The sequence below is a fragment of the Capsicum annuum genome, chromosome 1 (genome assembly GCF_002878395.1).
Source record: "Capsicum annuum cultivar UCD-10X-F1 chromosome 1, UCD10Xv1.1, whole genome shotgun sequence".
Taxonomy (NCBI): Eukaryota; Viridiplantae; Streptophyta; class Magnoliopsida; order Solanales; family Solanaceae; genus Capsicum; species Capsicum annuum.
In genome coordinates this window covers 44010515-44023259 of record NC_061111.1, presented here as the reverse complement: position 1 = coordinate 44023259, position 12745 = coordinate 44010515, and the positions used below count along the sequence as shown (strand labels likewise).

The 12745-nt window shown below is 32.1% G+C and overlaps 1 protein-coding gene across 1 annotated transcript; it reads right to left on the bottom strand.

Moving 5' to 3' along the window:
* Positions 1 to 619: 619 nt before the first annotated feature.
* On the bottom strand, positions 620 to 5284 carry LOC107874868 (IRK-interacting protein). Its single transcript, XM_016721579.2, has 2 exons — positions 4692 to 5284; positions 620 to 2234 (listed from the first exon to the last, which is right to left on the bottom strand). The coding sequence occupies exons 1-2, from the start codon at positions 4977 to 4979 to the stop codon at positions 663 to 665; spliced, it is 1860 nt and encodes a 619-aa protein (XP_016577065.2). The 5' UTR covers positions 4980 to 5284; the 3' UTR covers positions 620 to 662.
* Between the last annotated feature and the right edge of the window lie 7461 nt (positions 5285 to 12745).

Genomic DNA, 12745 nt, shown 5'->3' with positions numbered 1-12745 from the left:
ATTGTGTACATAATTTGTAAACTAGACGAAATTTTTTATCAAAATGAGCCATTTTTAAAATCAGTTCACCAAAGTAATATGCTTTTTGCAAACCTTATAAAACTAGTATAAACGTTGTTGGCAGTAATGTATTAGGTTTTAAAAAAAAAAAACTAACGGATCAAAACGCCGTTAAAGTAGAAATCGTTACTTGACAATAACGTCTTTGGCTTAAAACTTTACCAGTGGTAACAAGACTCTGCAACTCTGCCACATCAGACTCTGCAGAGTGCCAGAGCTGATTTGGCAGAGTATGATGTGGCAGAATTGCAAAGTCTCGTTACTGTTGGTAATGTTTTAAGACAAAAGTTATTATCGGTCACGATTCCGACTTTAACGTCATCTTCTGTTCATTTTGGCCCGTTAATTTTTTTAAAACCTAATATGTTACCGCCAACAACGTTTGTACTAGTTTTATAAAGTTTTCAAAAAAAACATATTACTTTCGTGAATTGATTTAAAAAATGATTTATTTTGGTCAAAACTTCTGTTATTTGGCTGCAATTTGCTACATACATATTACTTGATGAAGTTTAAATCATAATATGGTAACTAATTTATAGAACTCACTCAAATCAAATAATCATCAACAAAAATTACTATTAGAAGTTAGATAATCAAAACTATGCTACATTTTTGTACTTGCATATTACCTTACACCTAAGTACTCTATCCTGCACATAAAAACCAGGCATAACCATGACCTTAACCTTGCTAGGACCTTGTGATTTTTGCCTATCGGCGAAAGCGTCCTCCATGTAATGCATATCGAAAGTCCTGTTCTCTTCAACTCGTAGAATCCCGAGGGAAGGATTGAACGAAAACGCCAACAAATGCAGCAACCATATGCACTTAGCAGCAACGAAAAATGCTTGGAGGAGTTGTTCAGGCCATGGCCTTGTCCAATTAAGCGCCGCGATAATGCAACTCATTTTCTGATCGCAGAACTTGCTGAAGTCTTCGCTATAGTACTTTGTCCCCTTCCTCAACACCTCGTTCCAACTTAGGTTCCTCAACGCGACAAAAGATGAGAACTGAGCGTGGCGATCTTGTTGAGGGTCTAAGTGTTTTGGTGAGCCATTCTTTTGGAACACACAGTTTTCGAAATCTTGGTAAAGTGATTGGTTTATGATGGATTCAATGTGGTAAAGTACTGCTTTCGAGTACTTGGAGTCGAGCGATAGTTTGTACTGTTGAAGCAAAAGGTTCAAGTTATCGGATAGCAAACTGTCTGACGTTTCTTCAATCTGTCCGATTAGAGTCTTGCAGAACTGTTTCACCGATAATCTTGATTCGGATACAATCTGTAAGAACCCTTCTAGCATTACATCTTCACTCACCGGGATCATGTTCTCTCCGTCCCCATCGATGGATTTCCCAATTTTCGGAAAGTTTCTAAGCTTGGAGGATATAGGAGATTCTGTTGCTTGAATTGCTTGTCTTAAGGCCTTTTTCAGCTCTTCACAGTAAGTTTCTAAGTACTCTAACTTTTGCTTCAACTCACCTAACGACGACTTCATTTCCGTGACTTCAATCAACGCTGCATCTCTACTCTCGTTGGCTTCCATAACCTCTTTCTTCAACGCCTCGATTGTAAACATCCCTACATGATCTTTCAAGACCTGAGAGACCTCATCGGCGGACTGATCTGTCCGGTTTGGTGAACTTTCAACTTTGCTTTTCCGTTTCAGCTTAGGGAACAGCCACGAGAAGTTCCTCCCGGTTTTACTCTTTGGCTGCGATTGAACAGAAACGTGTGAATCCGTCAATGGCACGATGACATTCGAGTTCTTCCCACTCTTACTAGTAGTAGTACTACCACCACCACCAACACCATCAGCCTCAGTACTAATTATCGCAGGCTTACACTTATTGCAAGATGAGATCACTTTGAAGTCCCCTAATGAGTTCCTCCGAGACTTGTTGTAACGAGCGATAGGAGAAGCTTTACGCGTAGTGTTTTGATCAGTACACGAGCTCGTTACCGATCTCTGATCATCAGCCGGACAAACGTGAGGTTCTAAGTTGATCAGACTGTTGGTAAATCCATTTTTCAACGACGAATTATTCGCCTTTACGGATTCATTGTTACCATTTCCTACTCCAAAGCCATACTCATCCCAAATTTCAGCATAGTTTGGGTTGTGATCTAACTGTAGTTGTTTGTATCCTGGTAATGGCTCATCTTCATAGCTCTGCACACGAAATGTTGATTCAAAGATCATTAAAAATAGGCAAAAAAGAACGAAAATATACCAATGTGATTCAATGATCACAAAACAATGTAACTCGGATTCTCCAAAAATGTTGCAACACGACACGATCTTCTAAAAAATGCACCTTTTTGGAGGATTCGACACACAGCTGTTGGCTTTTTTTGAATAGTACAAGCGACATAGATCACAACTACAACAACGTACCCAATTTATTCCGACAAGTGGGTCTAGGGAGGGTAGAATGTAGCAACATACATCACAACTACAACAACGTACCCAGTGTATTCCGACAAGTGGGGTATATGGAGGGTAGAGCTAAGTTGCTCGAACTCTCCAACAATGTTGCCGCACCCGTGTCGGATCCTCCAACAATGCACTACTTTTGAAGGATCTGACACATGCCTGATGATATTTTTGAAGAGTCCGAGCGACATAGGGGTAGAGTGTACCCAATGTATTCCGACAAGTTAGGTCTAGGGAGGGTAGAGTGTACCCAGTGTATTCCGACAAGTTAGGTCTAGGGAGGGTAGAGTGTACCCCGTTTATTCCGACAAGTGGTCTAGGGAGGGTAGAGTGTAGCAACATAGATCACAGCTACAACAATGTACCCAGTATATTCCGACAAGTGGAGTGTAGGGAGAATGGCGATAGAGAGGTTGTTTCCGAAAGACCCTCCAGAAACATGTGGGGAAAATGTTTTGACTCAAAGATCATCAAAAATGGGGAAAAAAAAAAGATAGAGCGCTTGACCATATCTATAGAAGCTACACACCTATGTGTGCCTCAAAAATGTTGAAACACTCGTATCAGATCCTCTAAGCTCTTCAAATCCGGCATGCACATGCCAGTGTTTTTGAAGAGTTTAAAGGATCCGACAAGGGTGTTGCATCATTTTTGAAGAGTCCGAACAACATAGATCGCAACTAATCTCGATCTATACAAACTACACGTAACAACATTTCACTCAAAACTATTTTTTATCACGTTAAAAGTAACTAAAGTTTACCTAATATAATAGTCGTAAAACTACTTTTGTCACATCAAACTGACTGAACTTTATAATTTTTTCATAAGAAGTTCAGGATAATTCTTTCCATAAGAATGAAAAGAAATTTCTAGAGAAATGGATTTATGTGATCACCTCAGTATATATATATATATATATATTCCATAAGAAATTTATCCTTTAAATCCTGAATTTATTCTAACAAAATCCAAAAATAAAAAAGGTCTTAATGGTGTGAAAATGCACGTTACAAAAAGTTAGTACTTAATTTCAACAAATATTAAATATAGAATCTATGATACTTTAAAGATTAAATCTATAAATTCTAAATTCACCTCTGATAAAATCCAACAAAAATAATAAAATCCAACAAAAATAAATAGAATAATCTTGAGCAGACAAATAATGGGAATGAAGAGAAAATTAACGTATGTTGCTCAAACTTTTCAAAATATTATGATATTCGCACAAAATTCTTCAAAAATACATTATTTTTCAAGAATTAGACACGTGCCCTTACACACTTTTAAAGAGCCATATTTAAAAATCAAAAAGTATAATTTCACAAGTGACGATCAAAAAGTATGACGCTTACACAACTTAGGTAGATAAAAGATAAAAGTAAACTATAACTCAATACTTCAAAAGTCTAACAACAATAACAAAACATACCTAGTAAAATCTCACATGTGGGGTTTGAAAAAGGTCGAGCGTACACAAAACATATTATCACCTAAGGCTATTTCCGAAAGACTCTCGACTCGTGTATAGCAAATCAAAATACAAAGAACAAGAAAACAACAACTAACACATAACAATTAACACGAATCTTTAAATTCTGAATCTACCTCTATCGAAAAACCAATAAAGTCTCACAAGTAGGGTCTGAAAAAGATTGAGCATATGCAAAGACTTTCGACTAGTGCAGCAAATCAAATATACAAAGAAAAAGAAAACAATCACAAACACATAACAACAACCAAGAATCTTTAAATTTTGAATCCACCTCTATCAAAAATCCAAGAAAGTCTTACAAGTGGGGTCTGAAAGAGGTCAAGTATACGCAAAACGTACCACTACCAAAGTTTCTTTCCGAAAGACCCTCGACTCGAGTAGAGCAAATTAAAATACAAAGAATAACAAAACAATGACAAACACATAACAACAAACAAGAGCCTTTAAATTCTGAATCCACCTCTATTCAAAACCCAATAAAGTCTCATAAGTGGGGTCTGGAAAAGGCCGAGCGTACGCAAAACATACCACTACTTTAAAAATTGTTTTCGAAAAACTCTCGACTCAAGTGCAGCAAATGAAAGTACAAAGAATAAGAAAACAATGACAAACACATATCAACTAACAATAATCTTTAAATTCTGAATCCGCCTCTATTCAAAACCAAATAAAAACAAAAAAGAAAAGTGACTTACTGGTGTGAAAATAGGATAATCTTGAGCAGAAAAATGATGAGAATGAAGAGAAACAGTACTAGGAGAAACACAAGTAGTTGTGCCAAATTTCTTAACAGGACTATTATTAATCCCATGTTGTTGTTGTTGTTGTAAAAGAGCAGCATGTAGAGCTCTTAATTCAATTGTTTTAGCTATTGCATCTTTAATTTCATGTCTGCTAATAACTCCACCATTGTTGTGACTTGTAACTTCATCATCTTCATCATTTTCTTGAATTTTTTGTGTTGATGTAGTAGCACTTGCCATTAAGAAAAAAGAAGAAAATAAGAAAATTTACTGATGTTTTTTTTTTTGTGTGTGTGTGTGTGTTGTGTTGTTATATTTTGTATCTATTTATCTATCTACATTCTTGGAATCCAATGGTAGGAGAGATGATGGATTGTATGATATCTAGTGAAAGAAGTTTGGAGGACCTAATAAAAAGAGAGGGACAAAAGAGAACAGCAGGGATTGTTTTTGTGGGGTTTGTTGGAGTGGTGGTGGGGTGGGGTGGGGTGGGGGGGTTAAGGGAGTGGGTGGAGAGTGGAAGAGGCTATTTTGTCTTGGTTGTCAAGTGTATTAATGGGAACATGAGTGCATGTGAAGCAAATGGGAGAGTGGTGGGTGGGTGGGTGGGGTGGGGTGGGGTGGGGGTTCGGGGGTTGGGGTTGGGGTGGGGGCAAAATGGTCATTTTGAATACCTTATGAGGATTTTGGTAATTTTCATTCGTTCTCCACGTGACCATGAGTTCACAGATTCGAGTAATGAAAATAGCCTCGTCAGAATTGTAAGGTATTCAAAATGGTCATTTTGAGTACCTTATGAGGATTTTGGTAATATGTCCTTCACTGTTCATGTTCATGTGACCATAAGTTTACGGGTTCGAGTCGTGAAATTTTCTTTCTCAGAAATGTAAGGTAAGGATTCGTACAATAAATTTTTGGATTTGACCATTCCTCGAATCACGTGCATAGTCGAAGTTTTAGTGTACTGGGCTGCTCTTTTTTAGTGTCCGGTATTTGTTTTAGGGTCTCGATTAGTACAGATTTAAGAAATTAGGTTATGATTGAAAATTTTACGAGAAAACGTTATATTATAATCTAAAACTTTTTATAATTTATTGCAAAAGTTTTGTCAGTAATGTTGAATAATATATGAGTAAAATATTAGAATGGCATCTAAAATTGTCTTTGAAAAAGTAATTTCTCAAAATTGTATTTATTATTTGCACAACTATATTTAAAAATTGAAACAAAATTTAAAATGTAATTAAATGGTAGCTTTGAATTTTTTGTGTTGATGATGTAATAGCACTTGCAGTAGCTGCCACTAGTGGGGAAGAAACAAACATGGCAAAATTACTATGTTATAGTGTTGTTATATCTATCTACATTCTTGGATACCAATAATTTAATTTGGAGCTTCTTTTATTCAAAAAAATAAAATAAAATTACAATATAGAGTTAATGGTCAAAAATTACTTTTAATAAATTATTTATTTTTTTCTAGTTTCATACCTCGATCAATTCAGTATTCTTTTTAGCTATTTAAATTATCATCTCTTTATATTAAAATACACCTCAAAGTTGGTCAAACATTTATTATTAATCGACAACAGATGTGTCACGCTTGTAGACCAACTTAGCATCAAGGCAGGTTTAATACAAAGAAGATGATAATTAAGATATAAAATTCACGAAAAAAAATTATAATTTAAATGTATTTTTTATCGTTAACTGTAGAATACGTTATATGTATTCAAAGAATTTTGGAGGGCCAAAAAGGGAGAGCGCCATCAATATGGATTGTGGTACAGTGGTGAGACTACTCTATCTTTAACCAGAAGTCTCAAATTCAAACTTGACTATGGAGAAAATTCTGTTGGGAGTGTCACCCTCAGAATGGGCCTGGCGAGCTGTGGAGTGGCTCAAGGTGGCTCGGTGGGGCAGTTTAGGTGGTCAAACAAGTGAAACGGTGCGAACAGATCATTTTCGGCTCAAATCAATGGGTGCTGGCCCAGGATTCTCAGGGCGGGCCCGAAGTCCGAACACAATTTGGACTCCAATACAAATACCAAATATCGAATTAAAAAACAAGAAAAAAGATAAAAGAGAAGATGGTGTCTTTGTGGGTGGGGTTGAGGAAAGTGGGGAGAATCTATTTTGTCTTGATTCTCAAAAAGTATTAATGGAAATATGAGTGCATGTGAAGCAAACAAGGAGGTATGAGAAGGATATGACATAGGTGAGGTAAGGAAAAAAAAGGAGGGGCAAAATGGTCATTTGAATACTATGAGTTTTTTTTAAAGGGCAAGTAACATAAATCTCCACAAAATTTAATTATAAAAATCTCGATTTTTTACAGAATTACTGAAAATCTCAACTTAGGTACGTTGAGATACGTAATTAGCTTCCGACATATCCTACGAAGATACATTTTTTTTTGTAAAGATATGTAATTAGCTCACAATAATTTTTTTCCCGATTTGGAATCCGTCGAGATACATAATACACCCAAAAAAGATACATAATTGACTAATGATATACACGTTTTTTTTATTTTGGATTTGTCGAGATACATAATTAGCTACCGACACATCCAATGAAAATACATAATTGAAATTTTTGCAATTACTTTGTGAGGATGAAAATTTGTGTAAAGATGGTAAATTAAGATATATGTTTATGTTATTTTTTCTTTTTTTAATTCACATTTGGTGTTTACGTCACATCAATAAATATATGATATGAGTTTCTTGGGGCGAGACCAACTTGATTTTCGTTGGACCGGGATTTAAGAAACAGGTGATCGTCCATCCTGATTTCAAACGTGTAGAAGCAATCCTATCCACTTTGCCCTAGTCGAGTCGATGTGGGTTGGGCTGGGATTCAAAATGGGTTGGGACAAGATCAAGCTACCTCGACCCACTAAACAAGTTTGATTTCGATTAATTTAAATTTGTATTGCATAACACTATAAAAAAAGTAACAATACCCTCCACCCAAATTATTTTTTATTCTCAAGGCTCGAACTCGAAATATTGAGTATTTTAAGTGCTCTTTGGACTTAGAAAGAGAAATATCATTTGGAGTTTAATAGTGACATTATTCCTCTCTTATTTGTCATATCAAAACTTAATTCCACAAGTATAATCTAATTTTAACATCAAACAAGAAAAATGTAACCTAAATTCCATTTTTCCATTAGAAGATTTGGACATATTTTTTTTGTTTTTTTACTCGATATTCGATCTTCATATTGAAATTTTATTAAATTTTGATTCATACGAAAAAATATATTAGGATCTAATTATGTATTTTTATAAAGAAAAAAAAATGTATCTTCTTTGAATGTATTATTATTATTATTATTTTGTACTATTTTTAGTTTTGTGATGTGACGAAGGAAAAAAAGTGGTTGAATGTATTATGTATCTCGATAGATGTAAAATCAAAAAAATATATGGGGATCTAATTATGTATCTTTACAAGGAAAAGATGTATCTTCGTTGGATGTATCGGGAGCTAACTATGTATCTCAACCAATTCAAAATTAAAATTTTTAATAATAAATAACAAAAAATTTTATAATTAAGCTCCAAACTATCGAGATTTACGTTGTTTGCACAATAATTATATTGGACTTGATTATTTAGGTGTGATGTCATTTCTCCAAAAAAGTTTATACAGAAAAAGTATAATTTAATAATAGAAATAATGAATTTAAAAACATCTTTTTCTCAAACTAATGAAACTATAATGATTATAACAGTGGAGAATGATTATTGAAGTTGACCCATTAAACTTTTCTAGAAAGAACATAAAATATGAACTACAAATTTATGAAAAGCCAAATCAACTTTAAAAATTAAAGATACAATAAAATAAAGATTTTATTTGATATATACATTAAATTACAGTAGTTTAAAAAGTTACGAAACAAATTAAATAAAATTATGTCGCTCACCTGTAATTAAGTAATAAATCTTATAAAGAAATCACATGTCGTGTATCTATTAGCTACATTATGTATCATGAGTCGATAAATATTTATGTTTCCATATCAACATACTGCCATTAATGTTTCGCTAAAATTTGACTCGTTGATTTAATTTTTAATTTTTTTGTTGAATCTATTAAAAAATAGTAATTTTTAAATATTAACCTTGATGGTAATTGAATACGAAGAAATGTCTATATTAAATATTTTTATGATAATATTTCATAATATGGACAAGATTTTTCAATAATCCGGCTATTTTAATTACCATATTGAAACGAACGTAATTCTTGAATTTTTAATCAAAAATCTTAAATTCCAGCCATGAAAATGAAGAGAACCCTTGTATGATAATTTTTTTTTGTTAAATAGGTATTACTAATTAAGTATAGATAAAACGTATATTTAATTGATAAGACTTTAAAGGGTCAATGAAAAATATAATATTAACCAAATGGAATTCCAGGTAGGAAGTTTGGAATTATTTTATATTCAAGTAGTCCTAAAATATCCCATAAATACTTTTTTGGGATAGAATATTACTTTATTGAAATTAATTTTCTTAAATCAACCACTCCACCTCATAAAATATTTTGATTTTGTCAACCTCCACATGCTATAAAGTTTGGATCTTACTCTTTTATTGGGAAAAATGTCAGAAATATATCTAAATTTTGGCGAAATTTAATTTTTGATACATCCAATGAAAATAACTTTTTTCTTTATAAAAATATATAATTACCTCTCGATATATTTTTTTCAATTTTGAATCTGTTGAAATACATAATACGTCTAACAAAAATACATCTTTTTCTTATAAAGATACATAATTAGCTTCCGATATTTTCTTTTTATTTTGGATCTGTCAAGATACATAATTAATTAGCTCCTCGATACATCCAACGAAAATATATAATTAGTTGAAGTTTTTATATTACTTTGTAAAGATGGAGATTTGTATAAATATGGTAAGTTAACATTTATGTTTATGTTTTTTATAAAAATAATAAAAATAATAATAATAATAATAATAATTATTATTATTATTATTATTATTGTTGTTGTTATTGTTATTTTGCATGCTTGACAATGACCCAAGCATAAAAGAGAATCTCTTTTCAGTAGAATTTTTTCTATATTGGAAAGAAAATACACTTTTTCCTTCTAAAGATTAAAATTTTTTCGATTTTGAATCTGTCGAGATACATAATTAATTTTGCGATACATCCAATGAAGATATATAATTAGTTGAAATTTTTATAATTACTATATAAGAATAGAAATTTGTATAAATACGATAAGTTAACATGTATGGTTATGTTTTTTTTTTAAATTATTATTATTATTATTTTAATTATTATTTCGCATGTTTGACAATGACTAAAGCATAAAAGAGAATCACTTTTCAGTAGAACTTTTTCTATATTGGAAAGAAAATACACTTTTTACTTCTAAAGATTCAAAATGAAAAAAGCAAACTTTTTTTTATTTCTAGAGATTCAAAATAAAGCAAACACTTTTGCTTTTAGAAAGAAAATAAATTGTACTTTTGACCCTAATTTATGATAAGAACTTTTAAAGCAAATTTTGAGTCTTGGATCCTAGACCTTTTTAAGAAAAGGAGAAAATTGAAGGATTAATTAAAGATATTGTTCTCCTATATTAATTATTTTCCTATATTAATTATTTTAATATTACTTTTCGTAATACTTTAGGGTCATTCATATTCTTCAACAATAACATACCTTGTGTAATATCACAAAAGAGAAGTCAGGAAAAGAAAATGTATAAGCAGATCTAGTGGCGGAGTCAGAATTTTCATAGAGGGGGTTTGGAAGTAAACATACGAACTAGTCGAAGGGAGGTTCAACATCTGCTATATATACATAAAAAAATATTTTTAACCATGTAAAAAAATATTAAAATTGTATAATTTTTCGTTGAAGGGGTTTCAGATGAAAGGTGGCTCCGCCCCTGCACAGACCTTACCCCTACTTTGAAATATTCTAATATTATCCTCCGTTATATTTTTGGGTCATCATAATCTTCAACAACAACAATGTAAAAAGATTATTTTCGATAAACCCACAACTCAAGGAGACTCATTCATACTTTTAACGTAAGTAAATGAATTTACATTTTTTGTTAATCCCAATGAAACTTTGATTCACCATCTTAAGCAATACGTATCTCAATTATTCGAATTTATGAATTTCGAATACTAGATAATTATAAAAAAATAAAAATTCTTGAACTTTACCAATGTTTTGGTAGCCCAAAGTGGAGTTGTTAATATATCCTAAGCAACAAGAGAGTAGTTATTAAGTAGCCATTAAATTAGAATAAGCCAAGATTAATTAAATAATGGTTCATGAAAACCTATAATTAGGATTATAGATAATGATCATAGTGCTTTATTTGCCTATGGTTTTTTTATTAAATGATTTTTCAATCATGGAGGCTATAAACTAACTTTATTTCATGTGAAAACATTAATAATTAATAAAATATATATCTAATCTCCTTTCAATTGTTGGAATTCAAAACCTACCTAAAAATAGGTTTTCTTTTTTTAAATAAAATATTTTTTTTAGAAAATATGTCATTTTTATAGGATCACTCGGATGGTAAACATTCTTTACTTCCAACTCTAAGAACTAGTTTGGTTGAAGAATAAGTTATGCTACGATTAGTTAGTCCAACATTGTTATCCCATCAATGTAGGATAAAAATAATCCTTGGATAAGTTAGTTATACAACAATTTTATCTCAATCAAACATGAGATAAACTAATTCGAAATTTATTTCGAGATCAGTTAGCCCCAAGCCCGCATTTGCTACTCTCTTGTTGGTGATCGCGTTTGGTATCTCTTCAGTTTATCGACAATCTTTTCGATTTTGCACTCAATAGATCCCGCAAATATGCTGCTAATTCGTGGATGCCATTCTTCGATTCAAACCGGTAATTCACCGCATTCCCTTCTTTAGCTAGGGATTGCCTTATCCCTCATAGCAAACAAAGCTTAAGTTAATGAATTTGAGCCACCAAGAAAATTAAAAAACTAGAAACTCTTACGTCGGAGAAAAAAAACTAAGTCACTGTCAAAATTCAGATTCGCATCGAAATTTTCATTTTATTGGGTAAAAATTACTCCCTACTAATGACCATTTTATTTTCAACTCAAATTCGAAAGCTTTGATCATATTTGAATAAATATTTTAATTAAGAATGAAGAAATACGTATCGAAATTCAAAACACTCATAAACATGTGCATACCACAAATAACTGCCACGTGGACGCACCAGAAGGTATGTCTAATCATCACGGCAATTTGTGTGTATAGCTTTCACAACCTTCAATGCTTTTGGTATTAATATGTGCACGTGATATGTTTTATTGGTCACGTGCACTTCAAAATTTTCTACATAACATTCGGTATTCATGTTGAAATTTCGACTGATCCAATTAATATTTATTCATACGTAAAACACAAATTTAAAATCTCTAATTAAGAAAATTTTTTTTTATACATTTCGCCACAATGGCGAAGAGGGGCGGTTCAATAGAGAAAGAATGGAAAATCGTTAAGAATGACTTCGTTATTGGTGGAACGAAGATAGTGTATTTTTGACCATTAATAACTTTTCGTTTATAGTTAAATTTGAGATTAATAATATAAACAAGCTCAAATAGACGAAAAAAAGAAAATTGATAACTAAAAATATGATTAAGTAGTAATTGATAGTGCTCTTTCATAGTTTAAGATTTCGAATTCGAGTATTGAATATGAATTACTTTTAATAAAGAGCATTTTCTTTTTCTTTTTCTTTTTGATAATTGTGATGTTCGGGTTAATTACCTCCCACCACACCAACAACAGGTATCAAGTAACTATCTATGTCCAGCAAGACTAGAATAAATGGGAAAAAATCAGCTAGAGTCTCTATTGAGAATTGAACTGAAATCTCATAATGCTCAACTCAACTTCATTAAACCACTAGGTCACACTTCTGAATGCTAAAAAGCGTTTT